The sequence below is a fragment of the Calliphora vicina genome, chromosome 4 (genome assembly GCF_958450345.1).
Source record: "Calliphora vicina chromosome 4, idCalVici1.1, whole genome shotgun sequence".
Lineage (NCBI taxonomy): Eukaryota > Metazoa > Arthropoda > Insecta > Diptera > Calliphoridae > Calliphora > Calliphora vicina.
This window is the reverse complement of record NC_088783.1, coordinates 61,101,425-61,128,589: the sequence shown is the minus strand read 5'-3', so window position 1 is coordinate 61,128,589 and position 27,165 is coordinate 61,101,425. Positions and strand designations below refer to the sequence as shown.

The 27,165-nt window shown below is 29.6% G+C and overlaps 1 protein-coding gene across 1 annotated transcript; it reads left to right on the top strand.

Moving 5' to 3' along the window:
• Positions 1–20,398: 20,398 nt before the first annotated feature.
• On the top strand, positions 20,399–23,883 carry LOC135958451 (uncharacterized). The gene is made up of 3 exons (XM_065509356.1): positions 20,399–21,296; positions 22,556–23,362; positions 23,669–23,883. The coding sequence occupies exons 1-3, from the start codon at positions 20,399–20,401 to the stop codon at positions 23,881–23,883; spliced, it is 1,920 nt and encodes a 639-aa protein (XP_065365428.1).
• Positions 23,884–27,165: the final 3,282 nt, after the last annotated feature.

The window sequence follows — 27,165 nt, the reverse complement described above, 5'->3', positions numbered from 1 at the left end:
ATTTTTGTGTATCAAAATATCTAATACATATTATAAGAAGTAATTTTACAGCCATCTATGCATCGCGATTCGTATATTTCGGTTAAAAAACAGAAGTCTGAAGTCATCCAATTTTACAATAAAACTAAAGGAGGCGTTGATACGGGAAAAACATGATATCCAACCAAAAGAGCAACAATACGTTGGCCTGTGGCGATTTTTTTCAATTCATTGGATTCTTCAGCCCTAGCAGTTTAAAGTATATGACAAAAACAACACACAAAGTACGGAAATATATTACTCTGGACGTAGATTACTCTTGAACTCCTGGGGTACAAATCCTTGCATCGCACAAATAAATTTGAGCCGAAGATACGATGGTGTTTTTTAAGGTAGATACTATGAAAGCGAAGGTTAAGATCAATGAAAACAGTAGAATCAAACAGTTGAAACAAACATTTTAAGTGATTTTCTACATAATAAAGTCAGTCAGTTGTGGTGAAGCAGAAGTGCCGAATCTTATATACCCTTCACAAAATTATACTTCAAAATAGAAATTTTAAATATTTTTAGGTAAACCTAAATTTTTTTTAATTTAAAATTCTTGTTTTTAATTTTAATTTTTTTTTTTAAATTTTAAAATTTTTTTTTTGTTTTTTAAATTTTTTTTTGGTCAAACAAAAAATCGGTTAAGGCAATGTGCAACTTAATTCTTTGTTCATATTATCCAAACCTCACATTCATTGAAACACTCCACTGGCTCAACAGTTATAAACACTTTTTAATTTGTTGTGCGCCTTTCTCTCTAATTTTTCAATTTTTCAACTCAGCTGCTGTTAAAATGTACCAAAGATTGAAGTAGTAGGTGAAGAAATAATTGAATATGAAAGTGTTTAAAAAAAGTGACATGAATTCAATTGGAATATTCTGAAATACAATTAGAAATTTCTGAAATACAATATGTAATTATGCAGTCTTTTACCACCCATATTCAGATGTACGAAATAATTGTGATTTTTGATGTGTGCTAAAAAAATTCAATTATATAGGCAAATGTTTAAGATGACATAGAAAATCATATTGAATTTTTTGATAATAAATTTTATATAACAAAATATTATGTATTAAAATCTTGATCCTCAATAAAGTTTTACTTACATTTTTATGTCACTACAAAGAATTGAAAAATTAAAAAAAAAAATAGCTACTGTCAAGCAGAAGAATTTTCATACAAGCTGAAGAAGAGACGCAAGTAAAAAATACAAACGTTTTATTTCATTAAACATTGTCAAAGAAGGAATATCAATGACGATTTTTTTAGAATTCCTTTAGAATTATACACTTTTGTCTTTTCAAAGAAAACGCTCTGTTTTAAGACAAAAAAACGTAAAAATAATAGAAAAAGTAAATCATGAAATGCAACAAGCTTAGGGTAACCAATATTTTTTTTTTAAGTTATAGAAAAACCTTAAACAAGCAATCTTTAATATTATTGTCTGGAAAATTTATTTAAATTAAGCTGCTTGTATTCTCGAATAAAAAATCATTTTGTCATTATAGTAATATTTTAGGTGATCCCCTAATATGCATTCGAAGGAATACAAGAAATTTCCAAAAATCTGCAAAAGTCTTGACGAAAAAAATACATGCAAAACAAATGCAGTATCATTATTCATGTCACAGCAAAAACAAAAACTTAAACGTAAAATTACAACGACTATGATGACATTCACAGACAAAGGGAAATACACTAAAAAAGGGGAAAAATTAGACCATCAAAGATGAAAATGTTGGCGAATATTTTCACAAGCAACAAAACTTAATATACGACAATATAAATTAAATTTGTTGCAACTTGGTTGAGGCGTGATAATACAGGGAGTGTGGATGTTGGAAAATTTTGTAAATGCTGTGTATTTTATGTATCATAGTCTCAGAAATGTTAAGACTCTGCTGATACAAGTATTGCTTTAAAGAGGAAGACTAAATGTTTAAAAAATACTAATACTACATTGTAAAAGTAGAATTTTTTATTAAAAGCGTAATGTAATCAATTTCACCACGGAAAAATTATCTCTGTAGATATGTATATGTACAGTTCTAACTAACAACGAACAGTTAGTTAGAACTGTGTGAAAATTCCTCTTTAATTAATTGCGCTGTAATCGACTTATGCACATTAGTTTGTCTCCGTTTGCATGGAGTGTTGTTCCCAACTAAAATTAAAGTTTAGTTTATTTGAGGACATAATTTCCTGGCATCAGTATTTATGAGCTGGATCAAAGAATAAAAGAAGTTTCATATTTCAGGTAAAGAAAGTATACGAAATATTGGTATCATGTGAAAGGTCGTTCGAAGGCGTCGAATCTGTATTCTCGTGCAAGTCCAAAAATCGCCGAAATTTTTGCCAAAAATTAAAATTTTTTGGTAAATTTTGACAAGAGAATGTGCTCTTCCAGCCACAAATAACTCTAAATTTGTCATGTCCAAGCTTACCCTTTATATAGAGATATTCCACAATTTATACGATTTTCCAAGAATTTAAAAAAAGTTTAATATTTTGGAAGTAAATCGAAATATTTAAAAACTTATTTGATTTAAGAAATGGTTTGCTAATTTGAGTAACAAAATGTTTGGTTTGACAAGTAGGTACTCGTAGTTTGCAAAAATACACTAATACCCCAGTTTGCGTCGCTTCATTCTGCATCGGTTTCGAAGTTGCGTCTTTAAAAATGTCTGTGATTTCGAAGTTGCGTCGATTTTGTTCCAGTTTGCGTTGCATGGTTTCGAAGTTGCGTCGATAGTTCTACACGCAGAAAAAAGATCAATAGGAAATCGGTTGCAATTACAGAAATAGTGAATGGTAAACTGAATTTTAATATTTATCATTAATAAACTATACAATCAATCAATTTGCTATGCTCCGAAATGTAAAACCATTATTGCAATCGAATTATGGTTTTAGGAATCGTAAAATTGTTTAATATACCCAAATTATGTATACACCTAAATTACTTTCTTAATTCGGTAATGAAAACTAAATTAAATTTATCATTTGTATGTTACAATTCCTATGAACAGTTACTGTAATCGAATTATTGTTTATATCAAAAGTTTTTAAGTTAATATGGATTTTCAGGTATTGCAACCAATAATTCATTAATGGAGTTATAAAATTCGGTGTTCACAACTGACATTAAAAACTAGTTGGCAAATTTAGTTGACATTTAAAAAATAAAATAAAATAAAAAAAAATTAAATAGGATAAGAATAATATTATTTGTTCGTTTACATATACATACATCCTATCTATAAATGGAATTTTAAAAGGTTTAACAACAAGGGTTGCGAAATGAAAGTGCGGTTGCGAAATGGTAATTTAATATTCGTATTTATGTATTTTGTGTCTAGTAACATTATTTAATAAATTTCTTATATTCTAGATGTAAAATCCGGTACATCTGTCAACACACGGAAGTTTACAAAAAATGTACTCCTAATGGTGTGGTCAATGTAGTCCGTTATGATCGATTTACGAATCTTTGGACTACGGAAAAGTGGCAATTGTTTCCACATGTTTGTTCATAATGGTAATTAAGAAGTTGATAAAGAAGGATCAGAATGATGGAAGGCTTTGAGGTACTCTGTAAACTTATTGAATTTTAATTGTTTTTTGGCCTATCAAAATTGTATTGTTTAAAATAAAAGTAAAAATATAAAATAAATTTTGTTTAATGCAATCCACAAATACGTCTATAATAAATAATAATTCAGTTGCTCCCACTGATAGTTTCAGTTCTTTTAGCTGAATTAATATTAAAAAACTGTTACGTGTTCCATATATACAGTAATATAAATCGAATTATTCAGTAATGGCAATCGAATTATGAGATAGTACTCGCAACCGACCGAATTCGATTGGAGACAAATTCGGTTGTAATAACGAATCTGTTTTCTCTGTGTAAGATTTGCATCGTTAGTATGAAAATGTTTGTATTGAAAAATCTATTTTTTCAGCAAAAGTTATGAACCTAGGAACCAATTGAATGAAAATCAAATCAATTCGGTTTGCCTCGTTGAGATTTGCGTCGCGTTTATTCTGGCCCAATTAGCGACGCAAACCGGGGTATTAATGTATTGGAATTTTGCAAAATTTGGTAATTTTTTTGCTACAGTAGAGTAAAATTTATTAAAATTGTGAGGTAATATAGTTCAAACTTGTACCTATTTCCTGGAAAATATATGAAAGGAGATTGGGCTAAAAATTAAAAAGAAATCAGAGGCAAAATTTTACCATCATTTTTTTGTTGGGGAATTTCAAAAATATTTTGCATTTAGCGTATTATTGTGTTTTCTTTTCCAGCATAAATTATGCTTTTATTCGTCATTTTACCCTTCCTTGTGTTCTTTTCTGAAAAAATTATGTTTGGTAAGTGTATAGTGTGTTCTTTTCAAATAATGTTGCCCTAAACCCCCGAAAATATGCTACATGTTCACCATAAATTTTAACAAAGGGAAGGCACTTCTTTTTAAACAATTTTTTTTTGCTTTTGAACTTCGTTTGTGTTAAAGAAATGTTGCAGTTTTTGTATTTTGTATATTGCAAAAATTATGGTTTTAGAATATTAAGAAGCTATATAAAAGAAAATTGCATAATTGGTAATTGTTTTTATTCTATTGTGAAAAAATAACACTATACAACAAAATCAATTTTTTTTTCCAAAATTACAAGGTCCGACCTATAAATTTTTATAGAGTAGACAAAAAAAAGACACGTGTATCGGCGTTTTGAAAGTTTACATCTTAATTTCATTTGAGGGGGGGTTAAAGTTTTCCAACTCTTGCACATTATTATTGTTAATCGGCATAAGAAACCGTGTGATCCTTACATTTTAGGTATAAAATGTGTTTAGCAAAGCTATGTAAAATGTTACGGAGAACATTTTTGTAGAATATGTTAACCCTATATAGATCAAAAATAGGCCAGAAATCGAGGTTCTTCAGGTTTTTTCTTATATCTCAGCCATTTGTGGGCCGATTTTCTCGATTTTAAATAGCAACCGAGAAGGAAGAATTCCCGACTTATTGATGTATCTCTCATTTGGGGACTGCGGAAAGTTGATTTCAACATACAGACAGACAGAGAGACGTGTCTATATCGCTATCTATAACGATCGAGAATATATATACTTTGTGGGGTCGCAAATGAAAACCACTCATGGTGAAGGTTATAAAAATATCACTTATAAAAAAATTTAAAGATTACGCGGTACCACAACTTATGAACTTACATACAAGACTGTGACTAGCTTAAAATTGTATTTATTCATTTCTAGGTATACAAATTATTAGATTTTTCATTTGTTCATTTCACATGTTTAAATTAATCGAAGTTTTTTAATATAAAATCAGAAGTTTTATTCTATTTTTTCCTCAAGTCACTTTTAATATCATCATCATACATTTTAGAATCATATTCGTTTTTTTATAATCTATTTTTTATCTACATCATTTTCAGTTTGAACAGATAACTATGACAATATTTTATTGTTAAAAGAAAATAAATTATTGCCGATGATCAATAGGAGGAGTCAAATGGCAATTGATTTCAATTACTTTTCACACTTTTTTGATAGTTTAAACGATAAAGAATTGAAGAATAAGATATAGCAATCTAAATAAATAGTTATTTATATTCCTTTTTTATATTTTATTTAAAGATATATTTTTGTTGCATTTGTATAGTATTTTGTGTCCTTAAATACAAATTGACTTCGCCACTTGATCTATTGTAGTTTTTCAGTTGGGTATTCTTTGCATTTTCCTTTTTTTGTATTTTACATTTCTCTTCTATCCTTGGGCCACTGTCAACATTATTGATGTTGCAATTGCCGTCTATTTATTTTGTATTTTATTGTCGACTCAAACTCAATCAGCATATTGCGAAAAATTGTCAATAGCTAATTTCGTTTGTAGAGTTTGGGGGTCATGAAGCATCAACATATTAAATGGAGATTAATATGTCATTGATAAAAGGTGCACAAATTTGAATAATATGGACACAAATGTTGAAGTATATAAGTATGGAAGAATTGGCTGCCAAGCAGAAGAATGAGACTCAAGTAAGTAATACCGATTAGATAATGTTTTTAGATTTTATTTGAACTTTATCTCTTATCTTATATCTGGAACTTTCGTATCTTGGAATAAAAAGCCATGGTTTATGTATAAAACTTACCAATAGGTAAATTAAATAAAAAAAAAATACAACATACTCTGTGTAAACCAAAAAATGTAATTCATAAATTCTTTTTTTTTAAAAAAATTAAAAAAAAATTTGAAAAAACTTTTTTAAAAGTAAATTAAAAACAAGTTTGAAAGATAAAAAATAAAAAAAATAATTTTGGTTAAAAAAAAATGGAAAAATCTTTTTTAAAAAAAAATTAAAAAAACTTTGGAAAAACAATTAAAAAAAAAAATATTTTGTTTGCATCTGACAATGGTGCCATGTCAGATGCATAACATTCGCACATCTGTCAATACAAATTATCTTAAAATGATCTGGGAATGGTAACGTAATGTGTATACATGACTGTCAGATGTCTGACAACATTATTGTTTTACAATATACTGACAATGCTTTTTCTGACAGCGCACATAGGGGCAGCTATATGGTGACTTGTGGCGATAAATGAAAAATGAAAAATGCGTTTTACAAAACAAATGATATGTCATTGGATAGAGGACACTTTTCTACATATAGTTTGTTCAGAACATTTTTTTTCAAAGCTTTGGTTTAAGAGTAGCAGCAGTCCAAACGTAAGAAAAAAATACAACATTTAATATCTATTAAAAATGGAATATTAAGGTGTATACTTGATTATTAAAATGTCCTATTCATTATTGAATAAAATAGTTTTTTGTAATAATAATATTGATATATGTTGTTGGGAACTGATTTGAGATCTTTTTTTAAAGAAATTATGAATGCACGTACTTAAATTTTGGTAAATTCCGAACAAACTATTATTATAATTTTTTTTACATGAAAAAGTTCTTTGGAAGGAAAAAAGTAGCATAAATGAGCAAAAATGTCCATAACTATTTTATGTTGATTAAAGAAGGGAATGTATAGAATTATATTCTATTTTAACATTTTGCGGATTTTTGAGGTTTTCGATTTTATTAAATTTTTAAAATTTTAGGCCTTTATTCAAAAACGTTTATCAAAAGATTGAAGTACAAATTTTGTATGAAAAGTTGTTTTATAAATCTTTGATAAATAGTTTTAAATAATATATAGCAATAAATTTTTTATTAGCAAATAAGATTTTGAAAATTTTTAAACTATTTTTAGCATTAGTTTAACTTTTAAACTAAAGCTAAAAATACCAGTTTTTATATCGGCAAAATTTGAAAAACGTAATTTTTGTTAATATTCATTTCTCAAAGAAGGCTTTGAAATCTATGTTAATGTCCATTATAAATTATTTTTAATTTTGACCGCTGTTTTCATAACAAATCAAAATGTCAGCTAAGACAAATTCAAGTTCAGTCCAAGTGACTAAAATAGACATTCACAATATGATAAAAAATATCTTTACTGCAGCACACTAGTGAACGGCTATTAAAAAGTATTGATGTTAAAGATATCAAAAATAGCTTGAATCTTTATAGTAAATGGGGTCTTGATGGAACTACTGGGCATAATCAGTGGAAACAGTCTTATTTAAATGCAACAGATACTGATTCTCACGTCTTATTAACAACATTAGTTCCTTTAAAATTATGTGTTAGAGAAAGAGTTATTTGGGAAAATCCTTGTCCATCATCCACTCGTTATTGCCGTCCGATAAGTGTTGAATACACTAAAGAGACTGCAGACATTGTAAAAATTAAAAAAGATGATATCGACAATCAAATTAAACATTTAGAACCGTCAATTGTCAATTTGGATAACAATATTTTTGTAATAAGTCACTCTCTAATACTTACAATGATAGATGGTAAAGTCTGTAATAATATTACAGATACGAAGTCTATGATGGCCTGTTATATCTGCAAAGCGACATCAAGTCAATTTAATAATATTGAAAAAATTACAAAATTACCCTTGCAAAATTTGGAATATGGGATTTCTCTTCTTCATGCGTGGATAAAATCATTTGAGTGCCTTCTGCATTTGTCCTACAAAATTCCCATACAAAAATGGCAAGGAAGAGGCAAAGATAAAGACGTTATATTAGATAATAAAAAAAATATACAGAAGGAGTTCAAAATTAAAACTGGTTTAATAATTGACCAACCGAAACCCGGAATGGGGAACTATAATGACGGCAACACAGCTCGGCGGTTTTTTAAAAATTATTCAATATCATCTGAAATAACCAAAATAAATGAACAATTAATTAAAAATATATATATCATTTTGGTGGTTATTTCGAGCAAACAAACTATTAAAGTTTCAGAATTTAAACAATTTTGTTTGGAAACTGCCAAATTATTTACTTCATTATATCCATGGTATTATATGTCTCCAACACTTCACAAAGTCTTGATACATAGCACGGACATAATTAAAGCCTCAAAATTACCTATTGCAGCTTTATCGGCAGAAACCCAGGAGGCAATGAATAAATCTTTTAAACGAGTCAGAGAAAACTGCGCAAGAAGATGTGGGAGAAAAGAAAACATATACGATATATTTAACTTTCTTCTCATAAATTCAGATCCAGTAATAACACGACTCCGAAAAAGTCCCAAAAAAAATATAAACGAGCTTCCACAGGAGGCATCGGAATTTTTCGTGCCAACCTGCGATACATCAACTTCAGATGAAAGCGATATAGACGATAGTAGTGATGAAAATGATGCTTTTATATTAGAATAATTGTTTAATTTTTTATGTATGTATTTTTAATTTTTTATATTAGTTTTTATTCTTAAAATCACATATAATGTAATTTAATGTATTTTAAATGACTATTTTAAATAATTAGAAAAATTAAAAAAAAAATCCATTTTTGTTTTATTTCAGTATTTTTCACTTTATTTTGTTCGGTGGGTTATAATATTTTTACATATTTGAAATCTAGAGAAAATTACCTTTTCAATGATATCAAAACCCAGTGGTTGATTTATCGCCCCTTTTAACATATATTTGCCCCTATGTGCAGCGTTGCAATTCAAAAATTAAAAGTTCACACGGTTTTTAGACATTTTCTGAACATTTTTCTGACAATATTGTTAGATCTGACAACCGTGTATACATAAAAATAGCTTTACTTAATACAAACTTCATATAAAATGACTACTTGTCGTATGAGTTATAAAAAAATAGCATGTCATGTGAAGCAATTTTTAAAATTGATGTCTTCCGATTGAATGAAGTTTGCACCAAGGTTAAATCTATTGGATAGTAATTCAGACAAAATTTTTCAACAAGATCGGTTGAGAACTCTCTGAATTTGAAGGGGTCAAAATTTGACATTTTGGTCAAGCAGATGTTTTTTCACATCCATGTAACTTATTACCTATTGTTCTTAGCAAAATGTGTCCCAAATAGTTCAGTACCGCAATTCTGTAACTTTTTATACTTTCCTACCGATGTCATTAAATAACGAAAACTATCGGTTGCTTTAACGAATTTAATATTGACTATTTGAAGTTAACGATATCTCTCGGTAATAAATTTTAACGATGAATATAGTTAAAAATATAAATGTCAATATTTTTAAAATTAAAAAATCATAAAAATATTTACTATTTTTTCGTGTTTGCAGATAAATTCGTAGTCGTGTGAATAAATAATCGCATTTATATATAAAAATCAAGCATCAGCTCACCCAAATATGTTCGCGAAACCTACTGAGAACAAATGAACAAGAGTTTTTTTCTAAAAATAAAAGTAACCCAGTGTAATACATATGTCTATGCCACCACAAGTGATCATTGATTCTGAATTTAGATATATATATGTGTTGTTATAAGGACAGTCGACAAATTCAGATGAATTTCCTTCTTAGAATACTGTCTTAAAAACGATTTTATAACTTTTATATAAGTTTATAATCGTATCACATCGCCAAAAATGGAAATTGAATATAGGGATAAACATTATACACTCCAGAAATGTGTTAATTATGGATATTATGCCCCAAATAAAAGTTGCTCTTAAAATTCGAATATTATTTTCTAAAATTAATATAATTGATCAATTCACAACGTATCTTATCTTGTCATTTTCAAAATAAATATAATTGGTCAATTCACAAGGTCTCATAATGTCCTAATATTTCACAATGGTTTTTATTGCTTTTCAAGCTAAAAAAGTCCTAAAATAATACTACTATGTATGCTATGTTTATTGTGTTATCGTAACCAGCCAGCAGAGACCTGCGCCGAATGCCTGATAAGAGACCTTGTGAATTGACCAAATATATGTATATAATAAAAGGATGTTAATTTTTATATTAAAAACCCAAATCAGTCCGTATCTAACAAACACAAAAAAGTTGACTTATTTCGAATATTTATGTTGCAAAACTAACTCCTAAACAATTATCGTTATGGCTTAACTAGAAAATTTTATTTGTCGTTAACCTACCGACAAATTTCGTTATCTACCGACTATTTTTAACGAAAATAATCGGTAAAATTTAATTCGGAATATCTCTTTACGATAAATATTGTTAACTAACGAATTTTGATTACTTAACGACAAAATTTTGTCGTTAAAAAGTTACAGAACTGCGGTACAGGTAGCTATTTCTTCAAGCTTTCGAAAAAAAATATTTAAAAAAAAAATAAAAATTTTTAATATTTTTTTTCTGGAATCAAAAACTTTTTTGACTTCTTTTTAACCCATTCCTGCCTAATGGGTATTTAAATACCCAAAAAAGTGACGACAGTAAAAAAAATCGAGGGAGTGCAAGATTATATATTAAGACTTCAACTTACGTTTTTATTTAGAAATAGAGATTGATTATCCCAGAAAAAATTAAAAAAGTAAAATTTGTTGCTTTTTGAGTTTATCTTCCATACATGTAAAATGGTGATTTTTTCTATGTCGGAAAATGCTCGGAAAAAGCGTTGCCAAATAAAGGACAATGCGAAAAATCAAAAACAACCGGCGGATTTATATAGCTTTAGACATCCCATCTATAATGTAGACAAGTTAAAAGTTATCTGTAAACACACTTGCACGACACACTGTGTATAATGTAAATGGGTATTTAAATACCCAACAGACTTTAATGAGTTCCAAATATATAAAATTTTTCCATATCAAAAAAATTTATTTTTTCGTAAATAAAAAGCGAATTTGTATTTTTTTTATTTATTAAATTAAAATTATAAATTATTTAGCCTTTAAAATTATAGATTTATCTGTAGGTGCTCCATTGTGGTAGTGCTGGATGCATCGAACTAGGTGCAAATTCGCCTGGCACTTCAAACATCCATATTCGGGGTTTCCACCGCATTGTGAACAACGATGACGAGTGGATAGATTTCCGATTAAATGATCAATGCGATCATACCTCAGCCCCATATTTCACCATTATCGACTCACATACCTCTACTCGGAAATCAAATTGCGACATTTGCAACTTTTTCTCATATTTGCGACAAAGACAATGTAGCTTCCATGCATTTACCATAGCTGCATCGAAAGCATTTGTTAACAATGGCTAATACCACATCTTTCCCGAACCAGAATGCGATATTTTCATACAAAGCTTTATATGAGGTCACCGTATCATCAAAAATCACCTTATAAAACTGGTAGCTTTGTCGCCTAGACCATTTTGGTGTGTTCCCTATCGATTTTAGGTCGATTTGAACCCATACTAGAGCTCCTTGCTGACGTATGGCCAACATTACTAGAGGTTGAGGTCACTGGTACATCCTCTTTTTCACTCGACCGCATTCCTCATTCCAATTTTGCGTGCAACAATTTCACATTGTCATCTAATTTCTCCATATCATTCTTCTCCATATCATTAGGTAGTATTATATTGATATCAATAGTTGTTCGCCAAAATGATGTTCTCCATTAGACCAAATTTCAATAATGTCTTGTATTTGACAGTAGTAAGGATTTTCTGACGACGAATCATTTTTATAATCACCCTTATCGTAATTGGTGTATGCTGTTTACGCCTAAAACTGTTTTGTACTAGATTAAAGAAACAGGTTACATTTTAGTACGAAAGTGTAGTAGGCGGTAAAACCCATACGCCAACGATATATGTAATATAGGTGAATATAACAAATATTCCAATTTTTAACTTTTTATAATTATATTGTTTAAAATGTTGCTCAGAGATATACCTTTACACTTTTCTTTACTAAGATAAATATTTTTAAAATATTGAAAAAAATATCTCTTTAAAGCCTGTTGGGTATTTAAATACCCATGTCTATCTCGGGTATGTAAGGAGGTAAATTTTTTTTTTCACTCCAAACAACTTCTACCGGCCACCAGGTTCATTTATAAAAATTTTGTTAAAGTCGTACGAGCGGATCTATGGTCAGGCATTAATGGGTTAAAGGAGACTTTTTTTCTTACAATAATGGGATGCGAGTGGGATATCTATCAAAATAAATATTTTGTAACTCAAGACATACAATTTTTGACTTTTTTTGCAAAATCGAACTTGTTTTTTCCAATATGGGCCTGTTTTCCAAAATTGTTTTTGCTCAAAAGAAAGCTTAGGTCCATTCCTTTAAGGTAATTTTGGTAGCCTAGAGGGATGAGAGTGGGATATCTATCAAAATGAATATTTTGTAACTCAAGAAATACAATTTTTGAAATTTTTATGCAAAAGCTAAATTTTTTCCAATATGGGCCTTTTTTAAACGGTTTTTTTTACTCAAAAGAAAGCTTGGCGTCCATTCCTTTAAGATATTTTTGGTCACTTAGTGGGATAAATATTTTGTCGCAAAACATACATTTCTTTTTTTTGCAAAATCAATTTTTTTTCTAATATGGGGCATTTTTTAAAAATGTTCCCATATATGCATATACGGGGAATTTCACGTCAAGCGAACCAATTTTTGAAATCGATGTCTTCCGATCGGGATAAAATTTGTACCAAGATTAGTCCTATTGGTTAGGTATAATTTTTAAACAAGATCGCTCAAGATATGCTTTATGTTTCTATCCGTTTTAATACATGGCAGGCATTTCTAATTTTGAGTTTTTTTTTTCTCATATTTTTTAAATATTTTTTTGAACTACTAACCAAAAACAGTGTAGCTAACACCAACAACAGCAGCTTCAAAATATCACTAATTTGTCACCTACTTTTAATGCTGTTGAACATAAAGTAGCTGTTGAATCAACAGGAAGCCGATGAATAATGCAAAGAACGTCTCGACTTCTTCGTGTCTATTTAGGAACAAATTTATTTACAACAATATTTTTCTTAAGTACTAATTATACAATTCTTAAAACTAAACTAAACACATGTTGGAAGTGTGTTTGCCTAAAACTATTTATATTTTCTATTTACCCACACTTAACATCAGTGTGAGGGAAAATACTTTATGATCGACCATTATATCAAAAATAAAAGACCAGACTAAAAAGTACAGTTTCACAATACTGAACAGTAGATTTGTTGGATTTGTTGCAAAAAAACTTAAAACAATTAATTTGATTCAAGAATATTTTCAGCAACAGAAAATGAAAAGATATGAAGAAATTAATAAAACGTATGCATTTGTTCATACTTGTAATGAATTGAAACCAGTGAATAGTTCAGTATGTTATCTCCTCCATCAATATTTAGTTGTTTCCTTAACATTAGCTCTACCATATAAACAAGTATGTTAGTACTTTGTCGAAGAGAATTATGTGACTTTAGACTGTAAATGTAAATGATGATGATTATGCTGTTGGCTTTAATAAAGTTTATTTTTTCCTCTTTTTGTTTCCAGTTCATTGGCTCTTTCATTCATTCGAATAATTTATTTCATTTCGTTTCAGCGCACTTCAATTGAATATTCAAATTAGTTTTAAGTAAATATTTTAGTTCGTTGCGTTTTGCTCAATGATTGTATTCAATTTTAAAATTACTGCAAATGTAAATTAATGTAAAGGGACAAAGTGTATTGTGTTCGTATTAGACAAACGACTAGTAAATAATGCAAGTAAGAGAACTATATTCGGCTGTGCCGAATCTTATATAGCCTTCACAAAAATATTTTTTAAGATTGAAAATATATTTTGGTGAAAAATTTTTTTTTCACTAAAAAATGTTTTTGAATAAAATTTATGGTAAAAAATCTCGAAAAAAATATTTTTCCCGATTTTGACCCAAATTACTATGAAATTGTATACGTCTTTTAAATATCTATCATTAGATTTCCATATTATCCATAGTAATGGCTTAGTAATCTAGATATAGATACAAAATCGAAGTTGTCTATATCTCAGCAATTTTCTCGATTAGAAATAGCAAGCAAATCGGGATTAAGCGAATCTATTGATGTATCAATAACGAATGTAAGTTATTTGGGGCTTCGGAAAGTTGATTCCAAAATACGGTTGGTCAAACGGACATGGCTATATTGACTCCGTTATCTTTAACGATCCAGAATAAATACTTTATCGGGTGGGAAATGAATTATGTAGAAATTACAAATGGAATGACAAACTTGCCACTCATGGTGAAGGGTAAAATTAATGTGTAAGAGGATGTTCTTAAATTTTCCAATAGGATTATTACATAAGCTTCAACACTAATGATTTGATGTTTCAACTACTAGTATTAGCTGTGTTTTATGCCACGTTTTTTTTTTGTATGTTTTTGTGGAGTATTTTCTGTAAATATTTTTGCTAAGTTATTGTTGAACATGACCAAATAACTATAAACATTAGAACAACTACAAAGCCCACATACTGTTCAATCAAATTTACAAAGACAGACTGAAAAGTTCTTAAAATTCATTAAAAACGAACTATAGGTTTTAACATATATAGTCCGTTTTTTAGCTTTTCATTATCCAACATTTTCATAGTATCTTTTAAATGGATGTTCTATTATTTTTCTTTAAATAATGCCTTCGATTTAAGATTTAATTTTAAAATATGACTTTTAGAAGACCTTTAAGGTTGCACTTATGTTGTTGTTTATTTGGCATGTAAGCCTGAAAACATGAATATAAAAGCATTTGAAAAGAACCGCTATTGATTGTTGGCCCTTTAGAAATCAGGTGTGTAGTAGATACTCATACGATAAGTGCAACTGCCTTTTATGTGGCAACATATAATGGTGGCTCATTAGGTTTTTAATGTTTTAATGGTTATTTATTCTTCGTAAATACCTCTTCTCTAATACTAATTCTATAATGGTTAAATGCAATAGTAGTTTTTATTTTGTTTGTTTATGTTGAACACAAGAATAAAGATAAAGCGTTTTTTTCTTTAAAACACTACAAAATTTAATCAATTTACAAATTAAAATAATGAAATTGTTGTTCTAAACACAAATATTTAATACTAATTCAGACATACCTATTAAATTAAATTTTCCAAATAGAACTCAAACTGTAAGCAAATGTTTTATCAGTGAATTTTAGTGATTATTATATAAATTGAATGCAAAGTGATTTTGCACTTTGAGTCCTTAATCTAGAGCAAAGTGAAAAAATCAAGTATTCAGAAATTACTCCCAAATAGCTTAGATTTCCTTTATATGTTTTTCTACTAAAAGCTTCACAGCTTTAATTATAATTCAAATAAATGTGTTTATCGTGTTTCATGATTTCGTTTTTACTTTGTGAAAATTCTCTTTGTAAAATTTTGTAAGCCACATGACCATTAATTTGACCGAAAAAACTTTTACAACATTTTGAAATACTATTTTAAATTGTTTAAATAAAACCATACATCTGAATACAAAATTTTTAGTTTTACATAGAGTGGAGATATTTAATATTGTAGTCGTACATGTGTTTAAATCCGTATATATGTAAATGTAAGCTTAGTAAATGTATTAGAGGGAGCTTCTGTATGTCTGTATTTGGCCAATAAAAAGTTACCCTTTAACCGATTTACACACAATTTTGTTTATGGCTAAAAACAATTCAACACTTAGAAATTGAGTTATTTTGTACGAATTTATTTGTATTCTTTTGTTCTATACTAAAACTGAAAAACACCAATAGCGACTATAGCTACAAACATATGGGGGATTTCACGTCAAGTGAACAAACATTTAAAATCGATGGGAAGCTTAGGTCCATTCCTTTAAGAGCTTTTTGGTCTCTTAGTGGGATGCGAGTGGTCTATCTATCAAAATAAATATTTTGTAACTCAAGACATACAATTTTTGTGTTAAAACATTTATTTTGATACTATCCCACTCGCATCCCACTAATAGACCAATAAGCTCCAACAGGAATAGACCTAGGCTTTCATTTCAGTAAAAAAAAATTTTAAAAAGAGGCCCCATTTTGGAAAAAATTTCGATTTTGCCAAAAAAAAAAAATCAAAAATTGTATATCTTGAGTTAAAAAACATTTATTTTGCTATATATTCCACTCGAATCCCACTACCCAACCAAATAGGTCTTAAAAGAATAGTCCCATGGTTTCTTTTGATCAATAAGATATTAAAAAAGGGCCTAGTTTAAAAAAAAGTTAGATTTTGCAAAAAAAAGTCAAAAATTGCATATTTTGAGCAGTGTTGCCAGTTTAGCCTTTTTGAGGCTAAATTTAGCCTTTTTATTTACCCTTTAGCCTCGAAATTTTGGTTTTAGCTTCGTGGCTTTTTTCTAGCCTTTTCTTAATTTCAAAATAGCCTTTTTTGAAATTAAAAAAGGCTAAAAATTTCGAGACTAAAGAGTAAATAAAAAGGCTAAATTTATATTTGTGAACCATTTTCATTTTAATTCATTACTGATTTTTGTAATATTCATTTTTGCAACAAGAAAATTTAACATATTCATTTGTATTTATTTTATGATTTTTTTTAAACAGAAAAAAAAATAACGCTTTAATTACAATTATATAAATTTTGATACATTTTAGGGTTAATTACTAGTATCATTTATTTTTATTCGTTTTGCATAAACTTGACTCTTATTTACTCATTGATAAAGATTGAAATAACTAACCGTATCTTTAAAGAGAAATTTCACAAATATTGAATATTTATTCTTCATTCATAAAAAGAAAATATCATGAATGAATTGTTATCCCTTTTGTGGTACGTTTTCTTATTGTTGATTACAGAAATTTCCTCCTATTTAGATAGGCACTCCCCATGATATCATAAGTAGTTGAGTAACCGCCAAAAAGTACTTTCTACATGTATTTGATTTTACTCACTAATTTTTACCATGTATGTTTACTATATGTTTTATACATAGAACAGTACAGGTATCTTACGATAATAATACTTTCAATAAGAGTGAACGAGAATAAATACAAAAATTGCAGTATAATTGCATATTACATTATTAGCATAAAGTAAAAGTAAAGAGTGAAAGAATAAAACTTACTTTACGCAGCTGTAATGGGTAGAATATGGAAAATTTCAGCCTTTTCAAATCTTACTGCGTAATTAAAAGGTTCAATTTAAATAAAAGTGGCCCTAGTAATAGGAAAAGTAAAACGTGGCTTAATTATATAATATTCTTGTGATAATTTAATTTAAAAGTGAATAATTGTATATAAAATTTAAAATTATTGACTTTTATAGTCCAACTTCTATAAAATTTTGGACGAAATTCACGTTATTCAAACAGGTAAACCATTTTTATATAAAAATTGCTGTTTTCTTAAATTAAATTATCGATTTCTAAAAATAATAGGGAACATAGAGTACGAGCCTTGAAAATTTTAAGTGCTACAAAATTTGAAATTTTACCTCAGAGATTTGGGAAGAAATCTGTAATTTTGAAGGAGTTTCCCTTGGTAATATTTATAATTAGTCTGTCAGCATTCCCAAAGCTAATCCGAAGGCAAAGGTAATTGAAATTTTGTTGAAATGCACACGACATTGACTTTTTAAGTAATTAATTTTTAAATCCGATAGGAAAACTAAATTCGTCACCAAAATATTTCTTAGAAAGTCTCCCGAGGGCATTATTGGACACTAGTCCAATGAGAAACCCACACGTGTTCGCTGTTAATACGTGTTACGTAACTCGGGAGATCACTAGTGCGGGAGACCGACCAGTAGCGTGTCAGAAACCAGTCACACTTCTTTACGATCTCTAACACCTAATCTAAATTTGCCAGACGTACAAACACAATTTTATTCAACTAAACCAGCATTTTGAGAATACTTCAAGTGAAATTTACACATATATGAAACAACAAATAATCTACAATACTAATCTATAGCTCAAGTTCAATTCCATAGTTTAATATATCAAAACCTAATATTCTAACAAAAATTATTAAAAACCCTGAAATTTCTAAATTAACTAAATGCTAACTTCTAAAAATAATTAAAATATGCTAAACTTAAAATGCTAACAAAAACACAATTCTTATAGACTATTGCAACTACAAATCTAATCACCTAATTACCGTCAAAATTTCTAAAACTAACTATAAAATATTTTAAACTTAACATATTCTTATAATTATTCTAAAACTAAAACTATTTCAACATTGGATTTAACATAATAATGAACAATAAAATTAAATATTGTCATAGGAAAAAGTATTTTCTTCGTAATTGACATATAACTTAATTTGTATAATATCCCTACATTTTATATTTATATCTGCTAACCCTATATTAATTACTCTAAACAAAAATAATCAACACAAAAGAAACAGAACAATCAACAAATGTCATCAAAATTAATGCAGAAGGCCTTCATGCAGCGTTGGACAATTGTTTTTGTAAGTTTGTTTTACTCTTTTCATTCATAAATTTTATTCATAAAAATATCACAATCAATTCGAATGCAAAAAAGTGATCTCTCTCTTTCTTATTTTTTTATATGTCATTCGACATTCTCACTATAAATTTTATGTATGTTTAAAGCAAAGAGGCCACTTTATATAAATTCGATTTGATTATAATAACAAAACATATACTTATTATAATAACAAAACTTATACTTATATTCGGAGATAAATGAAAAACAAAAGTAATACTTTACTGTCTCTTCACTGAAAGAGAATATTATTAATCTCTATCCATAAGTATTTGGTTTGCTTATTCTTTTACCTTTACATTATTATTATTTTTTTTGTTTTTATCAAAACAATTATTTTCTTAAACCTAATAGTGACATAATATTTTTTTTTATATATTAATTAATTATGAAATATTATTTAATGAGAGATTTATAAACTGTATGGAAATTTAAAAATGTAGTAAATCTTGTTAGTGAGAATAAAACTGAAATAATTTAATTATGAATTAGTAATCTTTTCAATGTGAAACTTTTAAGGTCTTTGGTAAAGTAGGGGTGTGTTAGGGGTTTTTCTAATTAAACATTTCTTTTGGCCATTGAAAAACCATGGATGGGTGGGTATTGAGGCTTATAGCAGCGACATCTAAGCTATAATCACAGGTCTAGTAATTATTGAGAAGGTATTTTGGATTAAGGTAACGAATCAGGGTTTAAACGCATGTTATTTTTTTTTGTAATGAAGATAAAAGGTCGTCCACAGGAACAAGATCCCTGCCCTCCACTACCGAACTGGCTAGTAATCTAGAACATGCGTACGGCTTCCTAGTGTGATCGAATACAATAAAGTTTTTTTTTATTTTTCCACCTTAAAGAAACATACCCTATAATTTGTAACATTACAGAAGATGGCGCCCAACGTGGGGCCCCCGAAACAGTAGAATGCATACGAAATATTGATAAATAACTGCAGTAACATCTGGCAGAAATCTGTTTTAGGTGCCTCTATTTAATAACATCGTAGTTTGGAGGAAAAATATATACCTATATGAATCTACTCGATCCATTAATTGGCATTGTGTTTGTCTGTTTATTTGGTTAAAGACCAAGAATGTAATATATATTTGTCATTTTAGGAAATATTGCATTTGGATGTTATGAACATCTTTGCAATCCATTATGATTTAAATATTTATTTATTCCTTTATGTTAGGCAAATTATTTGGAAAAAGTTTATTCTAGGCATGATATAATTTGATAAGAAAATTAAATTAGTGGTTTGATTATAAAAGCATTGGAAATACCATTGTTTAGCAAACGTTCTTAAATGGCATCAGTTGTCCACTTTTGTGTTCAAAATTTTCTATACAATTTTCTTATTTAATTTATCATAACCGAAAACTCAATTTAATTATTCGACCAATATACATCGTATATAATTAAAAACAACACACACTTTTACCAAAGATCAAATTAAAAGTTTTACAGAATTTATATTGATAATATTTTAAAGTTATTAAAAGGATAACAAAATGTCTCTTGTTCATAGTAACGAAAATCTGACATCTCTAGTTGAACATATTAATAAACGTAAATGCACCATATGTGATAAAGATTACGAAATAGATGACATTGTTGTTTCTGCTCCATGTGACCATATTTTTCACAAGAATTGCATAGCAAAAGTTCTTAATGAAACCCAAGCTTGTCCTGTCTGTAGCAAACCGTGCAGACAAACCAAATTAAAGTCTTATAATATTTTGAAAGAATGTGAAACCCAAGCCACTTCTAACCCAGATTCTTTTAATGCAAATGTTAGTAATAAAGGTGCAATACCTAAGACAAATAGAAAGAATATCAGACGCAATGTACTAGAATCCGAAACGACTCGAATGTCTACATTCAATCGGAATAATGATGAGGAAATTAGCGATAATATACTTAATCTTTCCCCAACCAATTCTCAGAATGTACTTCTAAATTTTGATCCCCATAATATGAGTGATAATACACTTCAAGATTTAATAAATGAAGCGGTAAGAAATCAGTTAGAATCTTTAAATATAAATTCAAATCACGGTAATAGACCAAACACTGGAAATTTTAATAACAATAATAGAAATCAAAGTTTCAGGTCTAACAGAAATAATTTCGGTAGAGCGAATCAGCATGGAAACTCCAGAGAGAGCTTAGGAAATACAAATTTTAACAACAATAACTCCCTAAGAAGGTTAAGCGGTAAACAAAGTTATGGAAACACAAATATGAATCAAAGTTACGATCTCACTACTGATAAAGTCTCTTCAATTATTTCTGGCTGGCACTTGAAATTTAGTGGACAGGAAGAGGATGGTTTGTCCGTCGACAATTTCATTTATAGAGTTCAAGCTCTCACTAATCAAGGATTACGAGGAGATTTTGATCTCTTATGTAGGCATATTCACTTGTTATTTTGCGGAAAGGCTATCGACTGGTTCTGGCGGTTCCACCGAAATACCACAAGACTAGATTGGTCCAGTTTATGTAGTGAACTTAGAAATCAATTTCGTGACAGAAGAACAGACTTTGACCTGAAAGAACAAATTAGGAATAGAAAACAACGAAATGGCGAGAAATTTGATACCTTTTATGATGCGGTTTTACAAATATCCGATCGTTTACAACACCCAATTAATGATTTTGAATTAATTGAAATTTTGAAAAGAAATTTGAGGCCAGATGTTCGTAAAGAACTTCTTCATTTTGATATTGATTCTATCTCTCAACTAAGAGAATATGTTAGGAAACATGAGATTTTGGAGGATGAACTGAATAAATACAAAACCAATAGAATTTTTGTTCCTCGCAAAGTTGTGTCCGAATTATAGACAGAATTTCTAGAAGATAATATTGATGTAGGTGTAGAAATTGAGGAAATAAAGGATTTGTCTTGCTGGAACTGTTCCCAAAAAGGCCACCGTTTCGAAGATTGTGTTGCTGAACGAAAAGTATTTTGTTATGGTTGCGGAACACCCAATGTGTTCAAACCCAATTGTTTTAAATGCAACAAGTTTCCAAAAAACTACCAACACAATCAGAAACCAAAACAGTTAGTATCCAAGTCAACTCAAATTTAAATACAACTGAATGTCAAACAGATGGGCTTGAACATTATATATTTCTTTCCCCCAATAACCATAATAACAACGAATTTTTAGTAGATAATTTTATTCCGAAATATAAGAAACCGTATCACGTTAGATTGCAAGAGTACAGAGAGGCTAAAAATAGAATTTTTTGTGAAGAAATATTAGAATCGAAAATTGTGAGGAAAAGTAAAAGAAGTACTAGAAGACTTAGAAATTTTTGGAAGTCTGTTATTAAAAACCGGAAATATTTTTGTTCTGCTGTTGTTTCTTCTAATAATGAAAATGATATAAGACCATTTACATCTGTGAAAATTTTCAATGAGACTGTAGTAGGCATGATTGATACTGGTGCCACAGTGTCGTGTTTTTCGTCAGATTATGCCAAACGATTTTTAGAGGAAAACAAACATCCTTATAGAAAATTTCAGATAAATTTAAAAACAGCAGATGGAACAAATCACCATACAGTAGGCAGTATTAAAACCACAGTAATTTTTAGAGGTATGTCGAAACTTTTAAACTTTTTGATTATACCAAACCTGACCCAAAATTTGTATCTAGGCGCTGATTTTGTCAGAGCTTTTGGCTTAGCTAAGGATTTATTTTCCGAAAATATATCTCATACTATAGATGTTAATTTGAGCGAAATGGAAACCGATGAAAATGTTCATATTTTAGATAGTGTCCAAAGGGAAAAATTAGATATAGCCATAAATTCATTTCCGTCTTTTTCCAAAGAAGGACTAGGAAGAACTACGCTTGTATCTCATACAATTGACACAGCAGAGAATAAACCTATTAAGCAGCGATATTTTGCAGTTTCGCCTGCAATTGAACAACTTTTATTTGCGGAAATAGATCGTATGCTTCAGCTAGGGGTAATAGAAGAGTCGCAAAGTCCTTGGTCGTCACCAGTGGCATTAGTACGCAAACCGGGTAAGGTGAGATTGTGCCTTGATGCCCGAAAAGTTAACAGTGTCACGGTGAAAGATGCTTATCCTTTGCCTTTGATCGATGGAATCCTCAGTAGGCTCCCTAAGGCCAGATTCATTACGAGTCTTGACCTTAAGGACGCCTTCTGGCAAATTCCATTAGATGAAAGGTCAAAGGAAAAGACAGCTTTCACCGTACCAGGGCGTCCCTTATACCAGTTTGTTACTATGCCATTTGGTTTATGTAATGCTCCTCAAACGATGTCGAGGCTTATGGACAAAGTTGTACCTGCGCACTTAAGGACCAAAGTTTTTATATACCTGGACGATCTGCTTCTTATTACAGAAACATTTGAAGAACATATATTGTTGCTTCATGAGGTAGCTTTCTGTATGAGAAAGGCTAATCTAAATCTAACTATAAACATAGAGAAAAGTAGGTTTGTTCTCAAGCATGTCAAGTATTTAGGGCACATTATAGGATATGGTACAATTAAAACAGACCCAGACAAAGTACAGGCTATTCAAGATTTCCCATTACCAACGTCCGTCCGACAATTAAGAAGATTTTTAGGTATTTGTGGGTGGTATCGACGGTTTGTCCGAAACTTTGCAACTGTAACAGCGCCTTTGACCAACATGTTACAGAAAAATAGAAAATTCTCTTGGTCCGAAGAAGCAAAAACTTCTTTCGAAAACTTAAAAGACTCCCTTTGTTCCGCACCTGTTCTACATAATCCAGATTTTTCCCGTCCGTTTTCGATACAATGTGATGCAAGCAAGAATGGGATTGGGGCCGTTCTCGCACAGAGAAATGACGACAATGACGAACTACCAATAGCATTCATGAGCCATAAACTTACATCAGCACAGAAGAATTATTCCGTTTCAGAACAAGAGTGCCTTGCAGCTGTTATGGCTGTCAAGAAGTTTAGAGCCTATGTCGAGGGACACTAGTTTGAAATAATAACGGATCATGCTTCTCTTAAATGGCTCATGAACCAGACGGACTTGCACGGACGACTCGCAAGATGGGCTTTGAAATTGCAAGGTTTTAATTTTACCATACATCATCGGAAAGGAAGCCAGAATATAGTACCAGACACATTATCTAGAATGTATTCAGAAAACAACGAGGAAATCAAATATAAGGAATTAGATGAAATTTATGTGTCTGAAATTGATAGCTCTGTAGAAATAGATCTAGAATCTAAAGAATTTTTGTCACCTGAATATATATCTTTGTACGAAAAGCTTAAAAGTAAACAAAAATATCTTCCAGATATCAAACTAGTTGGTAATCTGATATATAAACGTCATGAACACACCTCAGGAGACGATTTACAAGAGGAAATGTCCTGGAAATTATGGGTTCCTCAAGCTTTGACCCAAGACCTTATCAAGAGAGCACATGACCATCCTTTATGCGCTCATGGGGGTATAGGAAAAACTCTCAGACGATTAAAAACGTTCTTCTTTTGGCCTAAAATGTCAAAGCATGTTGCAGAATATGTTTCTTCATGTGAAATTTGTAAAAAGACAAAAGCCACTAATAAATGTTTAAGACCACCTATGGGTCAACAAGCTAGTTCGGTGAGAGTTTTTCAAAAATTATACTTGGAGGGCCCTTACCCTCGATCGTCATCAGGTAACACCGGTATAATAATAGTTCTGGACCACCTATCAAAATTCCATTTTCTTGAACCGATTCGTAAATTTACTTCAAATGTTATAGTAGAGTTTCTTGAGAAACGTATTTTCCATATTTTCGGTGTACCCGAAACCATAACAACTGACAACGGTGTACAGTTTAAATCAAATTTATTTAAAGATTTTCTTAATTCGTATGGAATTTTCCATAATCTGACTGCTATTTATTCGCCACAGGCAAATGCCAGTGAGAGAGTAAATAGGTCAGTCCTGGCTGCTATAAGAGCGTACATAAAGCCCTCCCAAAAGGACTGGGATGAAAAGTTATCGGCAATCAGTTGTGCTTTACGCAGTTCTGTCCATGTCAGCACAGGTTTTTCGCCATACTTTCTACTTTTCGGCCAAAATATGCTCATGAACGGAAAATCGTATTCACTGCTTAGAAATTTAAACTTATTGGAATCCCCTTATACAGACTTGAGAAAAGATGAACAATTGGAATTAATAAGACAGAAAGCTCAGGAAAGGATACGTAAGTCATACGAACGAAATGTCAGGCAATATAACCTTCGTTCTCGACCTGTAAATTTTGAAATAGGACAAATTGTCTTTCGACGTAATTTTGCCCAATCTAAAGCAATAGAACATTTCAACAGCAAACTCGGTCCTCAGTTCGAAAAGGCCAAAGTAGTGAAGAAACACGACTCATGTTACTACGAATTAGAAGATATGAATGGTCGAAACATAGGAAAATTTCATGCTAAGGATATCAAAAGTTGACTTCAGCTTTTATGTTCTTATTGGGAATAAGTCCATAAAACCTGTTTTGTAATATTCATTTTTGCAACAAGAAAATTTAACATATTCATTTGTATTTATTTTATGATTTTTTTTAAACAGAAAAAAAAAATAACGCTTTAATTACAATTATATAAATTTTGATACATTTTAGGGTTAATTACTAGTATCATTTATTTTTATTCGTTTTGCATAAACTTGACTCTTATTTACTCATTGATAAAGATTGAAATAACTAACCGTATCTTTAAAGAGAAATTTCACAAATATTGAATATTTATTCTTCATTCATAAAAAGAAAATATCATGAATGAATTGTTATCCCTTTTGTGGTACGTTTTCTTATTGTTGATTACAGAAATTTCCCCCTATTTAGATAGGCCATCCCCATGATATCATAAGTAGTTGAGTAACCGCCAAAAAGTACTTTCTACATGTATTTGATTTTACTCACTAATTTTTACCATGTATGTTTACTATATGTTTTATACATAGAACAGTACAGGTATCTTACGATAATAATACTTTCAATAAGAGTGAACGAGAATAAATACAAAAATTGCAGTATAATTGCATATTACATTATTAGCATAAAGTAAAAGTAAAGAGTGAAAGAATAAAACTTACTTTACGCAGCTGTAATGGGTAGAATATGGAAAATTTCAGCCTTTTCAAATCTTACTGCGTAATTAAAAGGTTCAATTTAAATAAAAGTGGCCCTAGTAATAGGAAAAGTAAAACGTGGCTTAATTATATAATATTCTTGTGATAATTTAATTTAAAAGTGAATAATTGTATATAAAATTTAAAATTATTGACTTTTATAGTCCAACTTCTATAAAATTTTGGACGAAATTCACGTTATTCAAACAGGTAAACCATTTTTATATAAAAATTGCTGTTTTCTTAAATTAAATTATCGATTTCTAAAAATAATAGGGAACATAGAGTACGAGCCTTGAAAATTTTAAGTGCTACAAAATTTGAAATTTTACCTCAGAGATTTGGGAAGAAATCTGTAATTTTGAAGGAGTTTCCCTTGGTAATATTTATAATTAGTCTGTCAGCATTCCCAAAGCTAATCCGAAGGCAAAGGTAATTGAAATTTTGTTGAAATGCACACGACATTGACTTTTTAAGTAATTAATTTTTAAATCCGATAGGAAAACTAAATTCGTCACCAAAATATTTCTTAGAAAGTCTCCCGAGGGCATTATTGGACACTAGTCCAATGAGAAACCCACACGTGTTCGCTGTTAATACGTGTTACGTAACTCGGGAGATCACTAGTGCGGGAGACCGACCAGTAGCGTGTCAGAAACCAGTCACACTTCTTTACGATCTCTAACACCTAATCTAAATTTGCCAGACGTACAAACACAATTTTATTCAACTAAACCAGCATTTTGAGAATACTTCAAGTGAAATTTACACATATATGAAACAACAAATAATCTACAATACTAATCTATAGCTCAAGTTCAATTCCATAGTTTAATATATCAAAACCTAATATTCTAACAAAAATTATTAAAAACCCTGAAATTTCTAAATTAACTAAATGCTAACTTCTAAAAATAATTAAAATATGCTAAACTTAAAATGCTAACAAAAACACAATTCTTATAGACTATTGCAACTACAAATCTAATCACCTAATTACCGTCAAAATTTCTAAAACTAACTATAAAATATTTTAAACTTAACATATTCTTATAATTATTCTAAAACTAAAACTATTTCAACATTGGATTTAACATAATAATGAACAATAAAATTAAATATTGTCAT